At 42.8% G+C, this 20,950-nt stretch overlaps 1 protein-coding gene and 2 long non-coding RNA genes across 6 annotated transcripts in view; 1 reads left to right on the top strand and 2 right to left on the bottom strand.

The window, feature by feature from the left end:
• The window catches only part of RNF157 (ring finger protein 157), a 71,499-nt gene that overhangs the window by 13,578 nt on the left and 36,971 nt on the right, over nucleotides 1-20,950 (top strand). For all 4 annotated transcript variants that reach the window (XM_081850762.1, XM_081850763.1, XM_081850765.1 and 1 more), the window contains exon 2: nucleotides 11,480-11,598. In XM_081850762.1, the coding sequence (XP_081706888.1) occupies nucleotides 11,480-11,598 (119 nt within the window). The remainder of the gene's footprint in view (nucleotides 1-11,479; nucleotides 11,599-20,950) is intronic.
• On the bottom strand, nucleotides 8,347-10,950 carry LOC309335756. The gene is made up of 2 exons (XR_014153713.1): nucleotides 10,258-10,950; nucleotides 8,347-9,920 (listed from the first exon to the last, which is right to left on the bottom strand). It is a non-coding gene; the product is annotated as an uncharacterized lncRNA (long non-coding RNA).
• Nucleotides 12,543-17,029, bottom strand: LOC309335249. Its single transcript, XR_014153422.1, has 2 exons — nucleotides 16,607-17,029; nucleotides 12,543-13,453 (listed from the first exon to the last, which is right to left on the bottom strand). It is a non-coding gene; the product is annotated as an uncharacterized lncRNA (long non-coding RNA).

Raw genomic sequence — 20,950 nt, 5'->3', positions numbered from 1 at the left:
ATATGCCTCAAAGAGATTTCCTCTCTCCAGTCAGTGAATATCTAGTCAGTTTTATAGATTCTTCACTGACTACGAGCCAGACAAAGAAACAAGTCTCAGCAATACCCTTTTCATTTTTAGAATGAGGTTTTTCCAGCTTATCTGTTCTGCTGTGCTATTTTTAAAAAAATCTTTGAGGAAGAACTGTGATGATTATAGAGCCACAATTGCATATCTGAGGTTTGAGGGATGAGTGTACTTTGAATTTTCTGCCGTTACAAAGCATGCAAATCTTGTTCCTTATAAAATCGATATGGAGGATCTCTCTGTATAAGCAAATAAAATTGTTTCAGAAATGTTGGTTAAAAAATGGCTGGGTTTGCAGCAAGTTAAAAATTGTAGCTTGAAGAGTAGGTGGTTTTTGTTGCCAGCATATCTCCCCTTACCAAACACATTCCATTAAAAGTTGCCATGTTGGAGGTTGAAATTGTTGTTTTTAACAATCAGATATCCGAATAGAGGATCTACCGTATTTTTCGCTCTATAAGACGCACCAGATCACAAGACGCACCTAGGTTTTGGAGGAGGAAAACAAGAAAAAAAATATTCTGAATCTCAGAAGCCAGAACAGCAAGAGGGATTGCTGCACAATGAAAGCAGCAATCCCTCTTGCTGTTCTGGCTTCTGGGATAGCTGTGCAGCCTGCATTCGCTCCATAAGACGCACACACATTTCCCCTTACTTTTTAGGAGGGGAAAAGTGAGTCTTATAGAGCAAAAAATACAGTATTTCATTGGTCTGGTGCCAATCCATTGTGTGGTTTTTAAAGTCAGCTTTACAATTGGCCATTTTAGTCGATGGGCAGCTTAATGCAGCTATGCATGTCAGTGAAGGAAAATGAGGACTTGGAGAAGACCTGGAAACGATGTGTGACTTCTCCCACGCAGTTTAAAATGGTGAATGTGCCAATACCTGACAAGTAGAAGGCTAGTTAGAAGTAGTGGTGGTAGCTGCCAGCATATCTGGATGGTGTGGGTGGGTGGGTGGGTGTGGCTAGGTAGGTAGGTAGATCATTATGTGTGTATATGTATATATTGTTGGTGTCCATAGAGTGAAGGGGAATGGGGACTGTGGTATCTTTAGGATATACAGTTTAATTTACAGACATATACAACCTGAGCATAGGATGGAAAGGCTCACAGCATTCCCACATGAACACTCCCATTAGCTTTCTGGGTTTCCCCAAAACCATAGCTTTGGATTCAGCACAGAGCAAGACTCATCCGGCCAGGTAAGGTGGGAAAAGGCCCACTCTCCTCTTCCTGGAAGCATCTCCACTTAGTGTTACTATAGTAACATGGCTCACTCTTGAAGATGCTGATGACAGTACTTAACTGGCCAGCTAAGACCATTAGTTTACAGAGAGATTGGTTTGGCCAGTTCAGCACATTTCCTCTTTTGGGTTCTAATCCAGGCATAGGCAAAACTCCGGCCCTCCAGATGTTTGTGACTGTACTTCCCATCATCCCTGACCATTGGTTCTGTTAGCTAGGAGTGATGGGAATTGTAGGCTGGAATTAACCTGTGCCTGTAATCTCATGGTTACAGAATCACATTCATGGAAGCAACCCACCAGTATTTTCCACAGCAACCCTTCAAGCCTCTAACAATATACTGTATGTCTAAAGGTGCAAGGCAGTGTTTTTGAGTTTGATTGAGTAGCAGTCAGTGATGGTGTGCAATTCCTTGACATTAAGAATGCATATTGTGGCTTCGGTTGTATTCTGTGGCTTGGCTTACTTCCCTGAGTGATCTGCTCGCTTGTGTTTTGAGATCTTTGTTATAGACTGATTTTAAGAGCTTCTAAAATCATAATCATAAATACCACCCCAAGGACATTTTTTTCCTAATTTGTAACATGAGTAAATGCTTTTTTGTAATGCGTGTTAAGTGTTTTATCAGCTACATATACGTGATCTGATATGTGTTCTGCAGCTTGGCTCACCTGTTTGAGTTATAGGATCTGCAAGTGATTCCTGCTTTCCCCCTATGCTTCTGACACAGTTATATTGCATTAGGTTGATCTGTGGTTTCCTGATGAGGTGTGCGGATGGCTTTGCCAGGTGGTGGGGGGCTTAGAAGTATATGAAGTGGCTATACACCTTTGATGAATAGAGTGTTTTCTGCATATATAGCAAGTCATTAGGAAAGGTGCATCTGTTATTAATCTGGACACTTGCTATGCTTGTTGCTGTGGTGATCGAGTATGCATGCAACCGGCGGAAATTTATTAGCTTTGTATGTAACAAGTGATTTTTAAGCCTTACAGTGGTACCTCGGGATAAGTACTTAATTTGTTCTGGAGGTCTGTTCTTAACCTGAAACTGTTCTTAACCTGAAGCACCACTTTAGCTAATGGGGCCTCATGCTGCCGCTGAGCCGCCGGAGCACAGTTTCTGTTCTTATCCTGAAGCAAAGTTCTTAACCTGAAGCACTATCTCTGGGTTAGCGGAATGTGTAACCTGAAGCGTATGTAACCCGAGGTACCACTGTATTTATTGAACTTCTGGTTGGTCTGAATGGGAGCAATGTTAAACACGTTCCAACTAGCAGGTTTGATGTAGGAAGTAGTGAGAGACTATAGGAAGCATTTTGAACCCGTTAAAGTGCAGTACACTTTCTCATCCTCATCTCACAAAAATCAGAAAGATCTGTTTTAAGCGACAAGTCTTTTAAATATGCTCATGCACCCAAAGTATGGAAGCTCTAAAACTTAAGGATTCTTCTTTTATTTATTTAGGGTGGAATTTAATGTAGCTCTGAGCTCCTTGTTCCATCAGTACAAGGATTTATCCTTGTGAAACAAAATGTTCTCTCCTATCCTCCCAGTGCCCCCATTAAATTGGTTCTAAAGGTCCCCCCAACCACCTGGAGCAGCTTTGCAGAGGGTGCAAGGGGTGAAAAGTCCCAGGGCACAAGCAGAAATCCTTGCACTGGCAGAATGTGATGGTTCATTTATTTATTCAAATATTTATAAATCTGCACTTTCATAAAGGCATAATGCAGCAGTATGTAGCAATACAGGATTACAATAGAATCAGTAAAGGCATCAGGAAAAACACAAAAAACATCTGTAAATACTGGTTGATTTGAAAGGAAACAAATACGTATTGCAAAGGCCTGCATAAGCAATGGTAATTTTCAGAAGACATCTAAAACTGGGATAGCTCGGTCGGTAGAGCATGAGGCTTTTAATCTCAGGGTCATGAGTTTAAGCTTAATGTTGGGCAAAAATATTCCTGCATTGCAAGGGGTTGGACTAGATGGCCCTTGTGGTCCCTTCCAACTCTATAATTCCAAGACAAGGACGATTCCTGCTTACCCTCCAAAGTGAACCTAACATCAGGATTCCCCACCCACCAAAGCTGCGGAGAAAGTAGAGTGATGTCGAAAGGGAAAGGGTGGATATGCGTAGCTTAGGCTCTAGTCACAACAGGTTGGACTGTAGAATATCTTTACTGCTTACACAGAAGTGATAGTAGCCAAAAACTGGAAATCGCAAGAGATACCAACAACAGAAGAATGGCAGATGAAGATGTTGGACTTTTTGGAGCTGCCCGACCTGACTGGAAGAATCCGCGACCAGAAGGAAGAGGAGATACAAGAGGATTGGAAGAAATTTAAAGAATATTTAGCTAAATATTGTAATGTAAGATAAATATGAAATTCTTGGAATTAACAAATAGGCTTGGGGTAGAATAAGAATATGTGGTACTAAATATTAATGATTAGAATAATAATAATAAAGGAGAAGAGGTTAGTTAATGAAAGGAGTTAATATTATTAGAAATATGAAATTGGAGATCTGTTATACAGGTGATATAATGAAATTCAGATAGAGGGGATTTGAGGAAGTCAGTTACCAATGTTAAGAGATTTAGGTATTTGAAGTAATAATCTTCTTATGTGTTTAGTTTATTTTCTTTGATTTTTTTTTCGGTGTGAAAAATCTGGAAAATCAAAAAAAAATGGAAGAAAAAAAAGAGAAAGTAGAATGTTGCTGAAAGGGAAAGGGTGGATATGTGCAGCTTAGGCTATAATCGCAATCGGTTGGACTGTAGAATATCTTTGCTTATCACAGAAGTGATATTAAGGTGCTTTGCCATGTTCTCTCCAGGCTTGTCCACCTTGCTTCTAGGATGATGCAAACTTTTGTGGGTTCTGTCTTGCTAATAACTATCTGTACACCAGGGTAATGAAGAGTAGTCTCTCTGGAGAGGTCTTTGTAATTAAAGCAACCAGTTTGACACCTGAGATTAATTTTGGAAAGATAAAGCTACTGCTCACTATCTGTAAGGCACACAGCTGTGTGGGGTCTAACCAGTTGTTTTCTAAAAGCATAGTTCTGCTGTTCCTGCCTGACACTTGGTTGTTGCTGTGCGTTTTTGTCACTGGGAAACAACAAGCAGCTTGCTAGGCTGTCAGGGAGCATAGGTAAATTTCGTTCTTCTGGTGGTTGTGTTCACATAACAGATAGGCAGCTGAGGGGAGGCTCAAAGTGGGGACTGCGTAGTTCACAGCTGAGTCTCTTAGCCTTGGTTATGGGAGTGTGTGCTACACTCTCTTGCATATTCAGCATTGAAAAGCAAACTTGAACTCAGAGCCATTTGGCCATTATGCTCCATCCCATAGACCTTTTTTGTGGATGGGTCGCTTTGCTGCAAAATATCAAATAAGATCTCTTTAGCACCTCATAATGGATTCTTTGGAGACCAGGATCTAAAGCTACACGTGCAGGGTGAGGTAATACAGTGGTACCTCGGGTTACATACGCTTCAGGTTACAGACTAAGCTAACCCATAAATAGTGCTTCAGGTTAAGAACTTTGCTTCAAGATGAGAACAGAAATCGTGCTGCAGCGGCGCAGCAGCAGGCCCCATTAGCTAAAGTGGTGCTTCAGGTTAAGAACAGTTTCAGGTTAACTACGGACCTCCGGAATGAATTAAGTACTTAACCCAAGGTATGTGTAGACAAGATGAACTGGAAGCTCATAGAGGGGCAAGAGGAGGGATTTTTGATAAGTACTGTACAGATCTAAGGTTGTGCATGGAATTCCCAGACATACCTGGAATACTGCAGTTGGAAGCAGTGCCTGGGTGGAAATTGGCAAAAAAATGTATGGCAAAAACGCTCAACAACATTTGTGTCTGGATTTTCACTTTCTGGAATATGGCAACCTTATATGCACAGCCCTGCAGCCCTTGCCAGGCTCATCTTTCTTCTGCACAACTGAATCCTGACCTCCCATTGCATCTGGTCACCTAAATGTGTGGCTTGCTGTGATTCTGCATCTGTTTTTCGAAGAATGATGCAAGGTTTTAACTATGCTCACTTTTAAATGAGGTCCTTCATCTCTCAGCTTCTTCCATGTTTCATTAGAAGGCTAGATTAACTCTCTGGTCAAACTGCATTCCTTTTCTCTTGCCCCTCAGTCATGTGCCTGCATTGGTTTTGGTGAGCTCCAGGGTTCTTTCAAATGTCTGTCTGTCTGCCTCTCCCCCCGCCCCAACTCTTGTTTCCCTATAAATTATGTACATGGAAAAAATGGGGCCAGAAAGCAGCAGGCATCAATAATTGATTGCAGAACCTTCCTAAATGATGAGCTGCATCTTGGCGTTTGTAGAGGTGCCTCGTGTTCTTCTTGTCTGGAAACAATTGTATAGGGGTTGTTGTTTTTTTGATGACAAATATACAGTATTGATGTTTGCAAGGGGATGCTGCAGGTTTTTCAGTAGATGTTTTATAAAAGAGAGCTTTGTTTCATTTTGAACTGTTGCCTTTAAATTTTTATTTCTTTAAAAACATTTTGCACTGCCTTTCATACACCATGAAAAGGCAGTGTACACACAAAAAAGGGAGTGTGTTAAACTTAAAATTCAGAATGAAATGGCAGCTACTAGGTCAATGGCAAATAAGTTCAAGCCTCCTTAGTGGAGATTTTATTTTTATCCGCTCGATATCTCTATTAGTTTTGAAATTGTTGTTATACGTGCAGTTGTTTTAACTGGACCCGTTTCAGTCTGGGTTCAGGCCTGGGCTTGGCATGGAATTGGCCTTGGTTGCCCTAACAAATGACCTCCTTCGAGGGACAGGTGGCAGAGTGCAACCCTACTACTGCTGGATCTCTTAGCGGCTAGGGGGCTGCACGTCTAGGTTTTGGCAATTTAACTGTGACACTCTTCTTATCCCAATGCTACTTAACATCTATATGAATCTGTTTGGAGCAAACCAATAGGAGGTCTGGGGTACAGTGTCAGTATCCTGATGACACTAGGCTTTGCTTTGCTATCAGATCTGAGTCAGGAGAAGACAGTGCATAGATTGAACCAGCGCCTGGATGCAGTTGTCGAGTGGATGATGGTCAACAGATTTGAAGCAGAGTCCTGCTAAGATAGGGACAGTGTTCACACTTCCGTTTACTGTGCAACCACTGTGTTTCCAGGGCAGAGTTTTTAATCTATGTTCACCCGACAACGTCATACAAAATGCATTTATATTCTGTACTTGGTTGTGAGATACTACTACTTGATGCTGCTGCTTCTTATCACAAGACCATTCCTAATTTGTCTCTAGCCAAGGTGTAAATGTCTTTGCATGGGGTAAACACATCCCCACCCCATCAGTGCCCCCCACAAAGAATCTGACACTAATGAAGCCTTGTTGATGTGAAGAGATAGAAGAAAAGCGCTGTGAAATGGATTGTTTGCTTTAAAATGTGTATATAGCCTTTCTGCAGCAGGTAATACCTCAGGCAGCTTACATACACACAAAAAGGATAAAACATACAGTGGTACCTCAGGTTACATACGCTTCAGGTTACAGACTCCGCTAACCCAGAAATAGTACATCGGTTTAAGAACTTTGCTTCAGGATGAGAATAGAAATTGTGCTCCGGTGGCGCGGCAGCAGCAGGGAGGCCCCATTAGCTAAAGTGGTGCTTCAGGTTAAGAACAGTTTCAGGTTAAGAACCTGAATGAATTAAGTACTTAACCCGAGGTACCACTGTATTGTAAATGTTGAGGTTCTGTCTGGAAAATAGAAGTAGATGAAGATAAATCATGCTAGCTAGAGCATTCATCAGACTGGTTCAATATGTGCAAAGCCATGTACAAAATATTATGAGAATTGAAAATAAAGTTTGGTTTTATAGAATCTCTGACCTGGTTTAAGATCCATATTTGTGATATTGACTCATTGTGCAGGCTTGTTACCCAAGCTGAAGTTTCTTTATATAAGCCATAGTAACCCACCAAAAAGAGTCATTGCGAGGCCAAACATAATAGTCTATAAAGTCACCTTGAAAGTTTTACGGGTGAAAGGGTGGACTTTCAATATTTTAAAAATAAAATAATGTCCCTCACCAGATTAAAATGTGCTACGGAAGCAATTACTAGAGTAATTGTCGTTACACATTTCTGTAACCTATGAAGTGATGATTCAGCTGACTTTTGTATACCTACCACCAATCCTCACCTCAAGGTGAGGACAGCAGAGGAGTGAAAAGAGCACGTTTTGAATTAACTGTTGCAGCGTGCGGCTTTTAATAACGGCCCTCAACCCATCCAACTGGAAAATAGCTTGTGAAATAGAAATGTTTATGTACTCCTTAAAGATGAGTGTGTAGTTCTTACTTCTATGGCCTGTTCTATAAAAGCGTTACTATGGTAGTAGCGGTGATGTGGTTTTGCTCGTTTGGATCAGAGGACGGGTAAAACTTGAATAATTGGCAGTTTCAGGAGAGTAGCCATGTAAAAGTTTGTAATGGCAAGGTATGCTCTGTGTAATACCTTCAAGGTTAACCAAGCTGTTGTGGAAAGGACAACAAATGAAACCGCTCTGCCGGGGAAAGCTCTTATCCTCGTTTTCTTTAAAAGCAAAGGCCTATCTATTACCACTAGCGTTGTAATACTAGATTGTTAAAAGTGCATTTGACCTTTTTTGCTAAATCCCGTAGTTGGGATAAAAGTGCATTAGAAGGGGCATGGGGAGTGTATGTATACACATTGCAAGCCTGCTGTGAGTGGTTCTATTCTAAGATGTTCAAACAAACAGTCAATAAAAGATATGTGTAGGAAGCTGTATGTGAGCTGTAAAGAGAGAAGTTTGTTACCCTTTTGTTTAAATTCCATACAGAGTTTTCCAAGTGTTGCCATATCCTATTATTTTTATGTGGCAGGGTAGTCTCAAATTCCACTGCCGTGGAAGTCGATCACAATCTGAGGAAGCTTTCAGAGCAATTGCAAGATTTCCATTTTTGCTCAAATGTTCTTTTTTTTTTGGTGGTACCTCAGACTCTTTTTTTTAAAAAAAAAAACCACGCACTGGGTGATACACAGAGTTTGTCATATTCCTAAGTCCATTGATTTCAGTGGGTGTGCTCGTGACTGTGACTAACTTTGGATATGATGCATAAAGCTACTTTTTCAAGATGGAACATAGTGCCTCAGGGCAGATGACCTCAAGGCTTTCTTTAACACGGGCTGGAAAATTTTCCATGGCTATATTTCTCTGCAGAAAACTTCAAACTTCTAGAAATGCATCACTGATGCATTTACTAACTTGCTTATATACCCTGCCCTCTATCACGTTGCGGGGTTCACAATTTGTGCAGGCGACACGACATCAGTAAAACCAAGAGCGAGTAAAATGTTCTATAAAATATTCATCTTAAAGCTGTAACATTAGGCTGCAAGATTAACAGTTCATACATGCTTGAGGAACCAAGTACTAACGTGGTACCAGAACAGAGCCAAAGTTGGTGCTAGCTGGGCCTCAGAGGAGTGGTCATACCACAGACAGGGTGCCACAACAGAGAAGGCCCTTCCTCTTCCATTGCTACATAATCTGAGGTATACCTAGGCTCCCTTGCGCCCTGGGCAAGGAGCTATATTGGTGCCCCACAATCCCTTGCACCCTTGACAAGGAGATACTGGCTGCCCAGAGGAGCAGCCCGGGATGTGTACACATGGGTGGGTGGGTTCCTAGCCAGTCTGAATCAGTGGATAGGAGTGATTTTGCGTCCCCCCTCCCCGGGTCTGCATCATTTGCAGGAGCCAACCTGACCAACCCCTAGGTATGCCCCTGCAAGTAATGTTTCAAACTTAAACATGGAAAGCGTAAAGCTGGTGGTCAACAAAAGAGGTTTAAAGACTGTCTCAAGGCAAATCTTTAAAAATGTAGTATAAACACCAACAATTGGGAAACACTTGCCTGCGAGCACTCCAATTGGAGAACAGCCTTTACCAAAGGTGTAACGGGCTTTGAAGACACTCAAACTCAGGACACAAGGGACAAATGTGCTAAGAGGAAGGCACGCTTGGCAAATCCACACAGTGATCAACTCCCGCCCAGAAAGCAATGTCCCTACTGTGGAAGGACGTGTGGTTCCGGAATTGGCCTCCAAAGTCACTAATGGACTCATTGTTAAAACTGTGTGTATGGAAGACAATCTACAAGTGAGAAGAAGAAACACGTAATGTACAACTCTCAAAGGTGGGATGCAGAGAAGGGCCTCTCCAGAAGAATTTAATGCTTAGGCAAGACAACAGAGGGAGAGGTGCCTCCTTCAAACGTCTCGGTCTGAGGCTGTCTAGGGCTTTTTAAAGTTATTGCTGACGTCTTGGAATTTGGATGGGAAATATATTGGCAGTCGGTGTGGTTCCTTTTGAAACCAGAGTCAGGTAGCTCAAGCTAGCTGCTCCACTTGGCAAACTAGGAGCTGGTACTAGCTGCAGCATCTAAGTCATCTTGAAATGGCAGCCACTCAGAGTGCATTACAGCAGTCCAGGTTTATCAGAACATGGGTTACCATGGCAACCCTACTTGTATACTGGAATGGCTGTAGCTAGCTGGTGAACCTACTGCCCAAGGACCAGCTGGGACTTCCAGATATCTAAGAGTAAGGTAAAGGTAAAGGGACCCCTGACCATTAGGTCCAGTTGTGGCCGATTCTGGGGTTGCGGCGCTTATCTCGCTTTATTGGCCGAGGGAGCCAGTGTACAGCTTCTGGGTCATGTGGCCAGCATGACTAAGCAGCTTCTGGCAAACCAGAGCAGCGCACGGAAACGCCATTTACCTTCCTGCCGGAGCGGTACCTATTTATCTACTTGCACTTTGATGTGCTTTCAAACTGCCAGGTTGGCAGGAGCAATGGGGATTCGAACTGCCAACCTTCTGATCGGCAAGTCCTGGGCTCTGTGGTTTAACCCACAGCACCACCCGCGTCCCATCTAAGAGTACTCCCATACATATTTGCTCCTTCGGTGGGGGTGGGGGGAGGGGGGAGTGTATCTCTGGTAGAGATGTCAAATAAATTCAGCACAGGTCTGTCTGTTTTGAGTCCTATAATAGAGAATAAAACCGATCACAGAGGTTTCCCTTTTGAATATGTACAGCTAACCTGAACAACGCTGCTAAACCCTACTGCGGGGAAATGTATGTGTTACTCTGGCAACAGACCTTGTGTTGTCCCTGTAAGTGTTGCAGTCTCCTTAAGTGATAGCCTTTGGACTGTTTCTCAGCATCATTATTATTCATGGTTTACAATTGTGGGAGAGACTTAAGTGCACACCTGTGAAAAATGCTGTACTGGGATGGCAGAGTTAAGCAATGCTGTAAAATATGGTGTGCAATCTATAACTGTGTGTGCGCGCCAACCAATGACTTATAAAATGTAGTTATTAACAAATAATGTAAATTTAAGCCTAGTGGCTAAGCGGCTGAGCTACAAATCAGGAAGTCGACTTATTTATGTGAAGTTCAATACACATAACAATTAAAAGCACTATAAAAGTGCCAGCTACCCCATTTTTCCTTTCCTTTTTCAGTTTGCAAATTTGAAAACTCTGCCAGGAAAAGTGGGTGTTGGATGAGAAACATCATATGGCTTGGAGGCAGGCATACTGTACATTTGCAAGGAGGGACGGGGAAATAAAATGTTTGCTACTGACTCACCTCTTCTGGTTTCAGAGTTTTGAATGAAACCAATAAATATCTCCACAACCATGAGGGCTAGGAGCTTACTGTTATTTTAAAATTAAAGCATTCATTTTCGCGAGTTATTCCACAGTGCATTGTACTTATTGTGTCCATGTTGATAATTAGAACCTCTGTGATGGTTCCTTTCCTTCATAGCACAGTGGTACCTCGGGTTACATATGCTTCAGGTTACATACGCTTCAGGTTACAGACTCCGCTAACCCAGAAATATTACCTCAAGTTAAGAACTTTGCTTCAGGATGAGAACAGAAATTGTGCTCCAGCGGCACAGCAGCAGCAGGAGGCCCCATTAGCTAAAGTGGTGCTTCAGGTTAAGAACAGTTTCAGGTTAAGAATGGACCTCCGGAACGAATTAAGTACTTACCCAAGGTACCACTGTATACCGAACTCCTTTCTCTGCTCCTAATTCTAACCAGCCTCTTTGTTTCCCTTTCTTTTTCAGGAAGCTACTTTGCCAGTCACTTCATCATGGGAGGTGAGAAGTTTGATTCTACGCATCCTGAGGGCTACCTTTTTGGAGAAAACAGCGATCTCAACTTCCTTGGGAACAGGCCTGTAGCGGTAAGGAGGGGGAAAAAAATCCCGTTTTAATAAAGTTGGATTTGTAGCTTGGGGGGGGTATGAGTGGACATGGAACAAATATTCCTTTTTAGGAGTTTTTGTTTTGTTTTGCATTCATCCTCACTCTACCTACCTCTCAGGGTTGCTGTACATATAAAATGGGAGGACTATGTACACCATTTTGAACTCTTTGGAGGAAAGGTGGGATATAAATATAATAAGTAAGCTGTTATGTGCACTTAGTCTGATGGGAAGGCATTTTTATGTTAGATCTGTTTCAGAATCCAATTCAAGATCCCTAAAAACACAGTAGGGTTCTTAACATCCCTAGGTAGCTCTTAAATCTAGCTGTGAATGTTCATTGGTTCTGAGGTGTTGTCCATTTGGTGACATGGGCAACCCAGATGCAAATTGATGACTACTCAGAAATGCGTGGTTTGCAATGATTCACATAATCAAGCGCTTCTCTGAGGGTACCAGGAGGCAGCATTGGGTGCTTTATCTAGAAGGCTGTCTGAAACATCCCTCAGCCACATGTTATCCTTTGTACAATATTCCCCTGAGACTCAGTTCAAAAGCAAATGTGGAATATCTAGTTAGCATGAACTGTGTAGGAGGCATGGTATTGCTGCAGGAAATGTTAATGCATTTTGTATCTTTTGAATTGTAATTTTTTTGTGGCGAATCTGCCTGAGATCTATAGATGAAGGGCAGTTACACATTTAGTAAATAAAAAGAACAAGAATAAGATTGCTTGTTGATGTGCGAGGGTTTGAGAGGATGTGTTTTTTCCCTATGATAAGGAGACGTGTGTTCTTAGCGCTGTAGAGTGCACTTCCTTAAACAAACAACTCTTAAACAGAGAGCAAGTCCATGTCAGAATTTGCAGGAATCCAATGTGTGCAATACTGAATAAACATTGCAAATACTGTAATAATAAAAAGTGTATAGACTTTGTGTGTTTATGTATGGCACGAAGTGCTTTTACAGATAATTGAGGAGGAAGTGCCATTATTTGGTTTAATTAACTTTGTGATTCGTGTGTTTAAGAACCGTGTGTCTGAGGAGTGTACAAGCGTCTCTCGTGGATTAGAGTTGCTGGATGATCCGCCTATATCTCGTCACCTAAGGGTGTTCTTTACACACTTGAGTTTCCAGGCAGTTCAACATTTCCTATATGCTCCTTTGTCTTAAGTAGTTAATTCTTAGCTTCCCTTCCACTATTTACAAGAGAAGCCTGACATTTTGATGCAGAGTATTCTGGACAGAGCTTTTGCTCTTTTTCCACCCCCACCCTTCATTCCTCCGCTTGGGTCTGTGTGTCTTGATGTGTTTGTTCTAAAGAGCAGCCACAAAGTGTCCTTGATCCTATTTCTCAGGCTGAAGCAGCCTTGCTTTATTGCCTGCTAGCTCAGCAAAGCGTTAAATGTCAGACCGTGTTTCAGACCTTCAGGATGTGCAAGACATTAATTATGGACAGAGGGTCTTCTATCCTTCTTCCCTGTCACATTCAGAACGTTGTCCTCTGTGTGAAACGATAAGATGGGGAGGTGCGTTTCTACAGCGTCCAGAAGTGGTGTTCTATGAGATGGATGGAAGAAGCAGAACAGCTTTTCAGTTCAACAGAACTTTTTGCTGTGCTCACACCCTGACTTGCCTGTAGGGTTGCTCATGTGTACGGAGAGGGCATGCCCATGATGTTGCACCGTCTTGTCGCTGCACTCGCACAAAGGGCTCTCATGTCAGGCCTCCATCCTTTGACACACATAGCTGAGGAGATGCTTCAGAGACAGGGACACAACATTGAGGCAGGGCTAGAAGTGTGCCCTCGCTCCTGTTGTTGCATATGAATGCCCTGTAACAAATAAATACATGAATAGGGCTTTTACCTAGGAGTGGAGGGGGGCTAGAGTAAGGGTGGCACGGCTGCAGTGGAACACTTTTATTGCTGCCCAGTTCTTTCTTGTTCAGGTTTTGGAACAAGAGCCCCACACAGGGTGAATGATTCCTGCATTGCAGAGGGTTGGACTAGCTGATTTTCGTGGTCTCTTCCAACTCGACAATTCTGTAGCAGTCACGAAATTAAAAGACGCCTGCTTCTTGGGAGAAAAGCAATGACAAACCTAGACAGCATCTTAAAAAGCAGAGACATCACCTTGCCAACAAAGGTCCGTATAGTTAAAGCTATGGTTTTCCCAGTAGTGATGTATGGAAGTGAGAGCTGGACCATAAAGAAGGCTGATTGCTGAAGAATTGATGCTTTTGAATTATGGTGCTGGAAGAGACTCTTGAGAGTCCCGTGAACTGCAAGAAGATCAAACATATCCATTCTTAAGGAAATCAGCCCTGAGCGCTCACTGGAAGCACAGATCGTGAAACTGAGGCTCCAGTACTTTGGCTACCTCATGAGAAGAGAAGACTCCCTGGAAAAGACCCTGATGTTGGGAAAGATGGAGGGCACAAGGAGAAGGGGATGACGGGGACGAGATGGCTGGACAGTGTTGTCGAAGCTACCAGCATGAGTTTGACCAAACTGCGGGAGGCAGTGGAAGACAGGAGTGCCTGGCGTGCCCTGGTCCATGGGGTCATGAAGAGTCGGACAGGACTAAACGACTAAACAACAACATAGTCATAGCACCACATGTGACATCAGGTGTGGGGCAGGTGGGCGTTGTGTGGGGAAAACAGCCTTGCAGGCCAAAACTGGAACCCATACTAGGGCAAAATAGGTCTGTGAGGTGGAGGTCTCCTGTCCCTGTACTAGACCTCCGCACAGGACGCCAGCAGGAGACAGTTCTCTGCTGGTGCAAATACAAAGGGGGTTCAAAGGCAGTATTGTTGAGCCCGTAAACTCCAGGTCATCGTTTGGGGAATATCTGCATCTTTAAATTGAGAAAGTAGCTGAAAACAAGGAACAAGCAGCCCGCCCAATTTGTCCTTGTATTTCAGCAGCACTATAACCTTGTCTGAGGCATTTTCCCTGGGCCAATTTGGTCACGTGCATAAGTAAACATCCTGGAGGATTTCTCTCCAAGATACAGCTTCCTCTTTACATCTCTCACAATGTCCCTGTGTTTGTTTGTTTGCCTTTTGGCTATAGAGCTTTTGCATGTATATGTGCCTCTTTGCCACTTTCCGCTTCTTCAAAACAGGCAACCTGTTTCTTACAATGAAGATTAAATAATAACTTAAAGAAGATGAAGGCAAGCTATTGATTTGCTACTAGCTTTGATAACTGTTATGTACTGAGTTGAATAGGATCCAAACTGCAGCAGTCTGAGTGGTCCTAGAACAATAGGCTCCAAAAGGCAGCAGTCTGATTGGTCCTAGAACAATAGGATTCAGAATGCAGCAGTCTGATTGGTCCTAGAACAATGCAGCAGTATGATTGGTTAGCAGGAACCACCCAATCATGCTCCAGATAGAAGTGAATCCACAACCTGATTGGCCTACAGTAGAATCCTGGAATTAGCCAATCATGTGCAGCCCATTGTGTAAATAATGTATATAAAGCAGATACTTTGAGGGGACATTCATTCATTCCTCCTCACCACTATGAGCTGAATAAAGAGCATGAAATCACTTTGCGACTCTGAGTATATTTCAATAACCTGCCCCCACTCTCTTTTGCCCTACCCAGTTAACCATCTAGCCACATGATCTGCAAATATTCCTGGCCTAAAGCTGCTTCCAAAAAAGCCTTATGTTGAGTCCTGCCCAGCTATGGAGATATTCACTAGGTTCACTGTAATTTATTACTTGATCTAATTGCCCACCCCAGTCCCAATAGTGCTATACAGTGAGAGGACAGTTCTTTCCCCCCCCCTCTGTTGAAGATCCAGGTGTACAGTGCTTGTGCCCATAACATTTCCTGCGTCTATGCATTGTTTATGCACATAACCTGTTCTGTATTGTGTAATATCTTATTATCTGGAATTCATAATTCTGCCATGTATTCTCAGCCCCAATCATATCAACCTTGAACCTGGAAGCCTCAGCAGTGGAACTTAGTTTTGATTTGTGATGCAATTATATTTCATTTCTCATTTTGTTTAAAATACTGCTCAATGTCGTTTCGCAGCAGAAAAACTGTAGCATAGCTAAAAGTAGCAGCACATTAAAAAAAACTTGTGTTACTACCTGCAGCTTTACCAAAGAACTAAAAAGCCGAAGAAAGGAAATCTTCATCCAATTGTACTTCCCACCCACCCAGTAACTACAGAGAGCAGCTTCTCTGCAGGGTCCCTCTAATAGAGTGCAACGTTTATTTAAAACGAAATTGCTGTTCTGAGACATTCCTAAACTTTCAGGGCCGGGAAACAGAAAGTTGAGCTGGTGTCTCCGTTTTAGGACACATATTGGAGCAAGTGAGCATTAAGAAATGGAGCTGGCAAATAATATCATAGCATTCTTTGTTCCCTTAACTTCCTGACCATGCTGTGTGCTGTTTATTCATGCTTTCTTCCTCCCCACCCTCTGTTCCCTTTTCGTTATGCTTGACCCATTGATTGTTCTGATCCAGTGGAATACAGAGGGCTTCTTTCTGTAGCAGGGAAAGGGGCATCAGAAGCTACACACAGGCCGCTTCTCAGCCAAGACAGAGAGTGACACTTTTTCTGCAGAGATGCTTATTCCCTTCATCCTCTGTCAGGCACCACTTCCTTGTTTTGTATTCTAAATGGCCCCCATTTGCTCAGTAATGGGGCATTTCCTCCTAGCAAAGCATTTGGCCTAGATAATGTTTTCGCTTGCCTGTGAAGAAGCCCACTCTTGCTGCTTGTTGAGCACATTGTAGTGATTAGTCTCGTCACAGCCCAGGGCTGGATTCGAAATGATTTTCTCTGGCTTGGCAGGGCCAACATAAACTGTGTTAAAGTTACAAGTGCATACTGTCTGTCCACTTTTTTAATCCACTCATGGAAATCTTTCGTGGTGTGAGTGGATTGGTATCGATTTCTGCCTACCAGTCCCACAAATTGTTTATTTATTAAAATGTTTAAATAGATACCATCTGTTATGTGGGCATCCCAAGGGATAGCTCAGTTGGTAGAACAGAAGACTCTTCATCGCAAGGCTGTGGGTTCAAGTCCGATGTTGGGTGAAGATTCCTGCATTGCAGAGGGTTGGACTAGATGATTGGGCAGCTAATGAAGAGGCATGCCTGCATCATTTTGTGTTCCTATCTCCGCTTCTGCTCTTTTGGATGTGGCAATCATGATCCCATATCCATATTGCAGCCATTTTGTGTTATGCCATACGCCCACAGCAGCCATTTTGTGACTAGCACCCACAGGCTCTCTCAAAATTCCAAATGTGCCTATTGGCCCAAAAAGGTTTGTAACCCCTATTATAGGACACCACCAATTTTATAAAAGGTAGAGTTGAATTAAACAGGCTAGATATCTGCCACACCAGCTACCAAACCCCATTAATTAGGGTAGATGGATTAATTGGCATTTGTTAAATTGCCAAGAAAAGTAGAATGATTTGAAATCAGCTGTTCTACTTAGGAATTCATTCCAAAGCACTAATTGCTTGCTACAATCGTTAGCACATGACTTCTGTCAATATTATCCTGAGTGTTTTAACATTTCTAAATATATTTTAGAAGCCTGTTTTATGCACTCTCGTGGTTCATTGTAAACATGAGAGAATGCAATAATAATTGAACATTCATTCTGTTAGAGATGTAATCATAGAACTGCAGAGTTGGAAGGGACCATGAGAGCCACCTAGTCCAACCCCCTGCATTGCAGGAATATTTTGTCCAATGTGGGGCACAAACCCACAACCCTGAGATCCAGAGTCTCATGCTCTACTGGCTGAGTCAATGCCTAATGTTTGGTTTCACCACAAAGTTTCATGCAAGGTGAAACTATACACCGCAGAAAGAAAAATAAACTTTGCCACTTTGTGCTCTGTTCTAAAGGCATCGATCAAAAGAGTTTGAAGGATTTATTTGTGGTAGAAACAAAGCCATCAGCTGGAGAAGGTGGATGACGTCAGGAGTCAAGTCTAATGGACTTGTTTGGTATCTGTGTGGTTATAGGAAGCTGAAATATACAAACATACACAGTCCTCCAGATTTCTATCTCCAGTACAGCTTCATTTAATCTTTACATGGCAGTTTACTAGTAGAACAGTAAACTTTGCTCCCCCTCAAGGCAGAGACAGTGTCCGTATTCTAGTTCCCTAAGGGAGATTGCTTATCCCTGGACCAGGTACCTGCTAATTTGTTTTTGCGCTTTTCCAAGAGCAGTAGACCCAGTGCAGAGGTTTCCAAAGGACATAGTGAGCCCCTTGGGCATACACGAACAATGCCCTGTTTCCTGCTAGGCATCCCACTAATATATGGAGTTCCCAGCCGCGGTTCAGATGGGCACATCTTGAAAATCCTTGGTAGCATGGTTAGAAGCAGTGCTGCACTGCTTTGAATAAATAAAGCAGTTTGAGGGTTCTTTCCCAAGTCTATTGTGCACCTAAGTGCATATTTGTGGTAACGGCATTCAGCATTCACATTTTTTTTTCTTTTCTTGCGTCAAAGCCATTTGGCCAAGGAGTGACTTGATATCCTCCCCCCTTTTGCCCTTGCTGTTGAATTATTTTTGGCAGCACTTGAGGATCAATGCATTTTTCCAGTGTTCTGCCGACGCAGCAGATTGTAAGGTAGAATCCACCCAGCCACACTGGAGGCAGAGATAGATGAATCACTATAGAACTTAGGCTGAAATCCATCTAAGCGTGGGCATGCACCTATAGCGTAATTTCTAGGAAGTCAGATTGTGCTTACTGACATTCAACTGTTTTAGAATACAGTGGTACCTCAGGTTACATACGCTTCAGGTTACAGACTCCGCTAACCCAAAAATAGTACCTCAGGTTAAGAACTTTGCTTCAGGATGAGAACAGAAATCGTGCTCCAGCGGCGCTGCAGCAGCAGGAGGCCCCATTAGCTAAAATAGTGCTTCAGGTTAAGAACAGTTTCAGGTTAAGAACAGACCTACGGAACAAATTAAGTACTTAACCCAAGGTACCACTGTATTATCTGCTGCAAGTGTCTTGATAGTGTGTGCCATCGGCGACAACAATGCATTTCCTGCCTTGTATACCCTAGACCCCATGGTCTAGAAAATAGATGGTGATGGATCCGGAACCCACAGAGCCATGAGAAAAGTCAATGCGCATGCATTTACCTGCTTTGCACAATTTCTTTATTATTCAAAAAATCCAGGTTTTTGGAGACATGTATTCTGTTTTGTCAAGGGAGAAGGTTAAGGGGTGGCAAAATACAAAATGCCACAGAGGTTGTGAGAATCATAGAATCTTAGAATTGTAGAGTTGGAAGAGACCCTGAGGATCATCTAGTCCAATGCCCTGCAATGCAGGAATATGCAGTTGTCCCACACAGGGATCGAACCTGCAATCTTGGCATTATCAGCACCACACTCTAACCAACTGAGCTATCCAGCTGTAGGATTAGAAAACTCCCTGCAGTGAGGCCAAGTCCTCTGTTGTGTAATCCTAGATGGGCTTCCCCATTCTATCCAGATTATACTTTAAGGATCAGGATAGACATTGGATGTCATTATTTAAATTAAGGATTTTTGTTTTGCAGCAGAACTCAGAATTGACCATGTTCATTGCTTTAATTTCTTTAAGCAGCATTCCCACTAATAATTGGTTTAAATTAGTTTAGCATTGATTTATGCACACATTGTGGCTTTAAGAACGCAAATTTGTGTGGTGCTTCCAGACGTAGATGAGTCTAGATTACTTTTGGTAGCTATGCGAGATTTGGGGCATCCCATGGAAATAAACCATGGTCCCAGGTTTGGGTGTATCATCAAGCCCCAAACCATGACTTGGCTCCCAGTAGAGTGGTAGGGGTGGAAGAGGAGCAAAGTGGCCATGAGTTTCTCACTGTGCACCAGCATGCTTGCCCAATTATGCAAAGTCATAATTTGTCTTAGTGTTATATGAGAACCAGGCCAATGACTGGCTCTCTGGATAAAAGTATCAGAAGAACTATTGCTCTACACACAAGGATGTTGAACCTTTGGCTCTGTGGACATAGCTGGACTCTCAACTCAATGTGGCCCATGGTTAGGGCTAGTAGGAGTACAGCAGCTTCTGGAGGAAGTTTCCCCTGCAGGAAGCTGGGAAGATTTCAGCTGTTTATTTGTCTACACATATAAGATTTGGTACAAGTCACCTCACTGCCTGCAGTGAGAGTGCTTGGTGCTTTGGCTTAATTTTAATTGGCATCACCCTACCCTATCCTAAAGGAGTACGACAAGGCTATATATTGTCTCCCTGCTTATATAACTTATATGCAGAATTCATCATGCAAAAGGCTGGACTGGATAATTCCCAAGCCAGAATTAAGATTGCCGGAAGAAATATCAACAACCTCAGATATGCAGATAACACAACTTTGATGGCAGAAAATGAGGAGGAATTAAAGAACCTCTTAATGAGGGTGAAAGAGGAGAGCGCAAAATATGGTCTGAAGCTCAACATAAAAAAAACCCTAAGATCATGGCCACTGGTCCCATTACCTCCCTGAAAATAGAAAGGGAAGAAATGGAGGTAGTGAGAGATTTTACTTTCTTGGGTTCCATGATCACTGCAGACGGTGACAGCAGTCACGAAATTAAAAGACGCCTGCTTCTTGGGAGAAAAGCAATGACAAACAAGCATCTTAAAAAACAGAGACACCACCTTGCCGATAAAGGTCCGTATAGCTAAAGCTATGGTTTTCCCAGTAGTGATGTATGGAAGTGAGAGCAGGACCATAAAGAAGACTGAAAGAATTGATGCATTTGAATTATGGTGCTGGAGGAGACTCTTGAAAGTCCCATGGACTGCAAGAAGATCAAACCTCTCCATTCTGAAGGAAATCAGCCCTGAGTGCTCACTGGAAGGACAGATCGTGAAGCTGAGGCTCCAATACTTTGGCCACCTCATGAGAATAGAAGACTCCCTGGAAAAGACCCTGATGGAGGGCACAAGGAGAAGGGGATAGCAGAGGACGAGATGGTTGGACAGTGTTCTCGAAGCTACTAACATGAGTTTGGCCAAACTGCGGGAGGCAGTAGAAGACAGTGCCTGGCGTGCTCTGGTCCATGGGGTCACGAAGAGTTGGACACGACTAAACGACAACAATCCTATCCTATTTCCTCTTCCTGTGTGCATCTGCTAAAGTAACAACAAAACATTACCACTTGGTGGCACCAAAAGGCTTGACATAAGGCTCCTTGTTTGCATTGCAGTGTGTAGCAATGCAGCCAGCTAGGTTTCCTTTCTTTGTGAATTGGGGGGTTGATATGTCAGCAATCTGAGTATACTATTC

This window comes from Podarcis erhardii (assembly GCF_964252035.2).
Source record: "Podarcis erhardii genome assembly, chromosome: 2".
Taxonomy (NCBI): Eukaryota; Metazoa; Chordata; class Lepidosauria; order Squamata; family Lacertidae; genus Podarcis; species Podarcis erhardii.
This window is presented reverse-complemented; position numbering and strand designations above follow the sequence as displayed.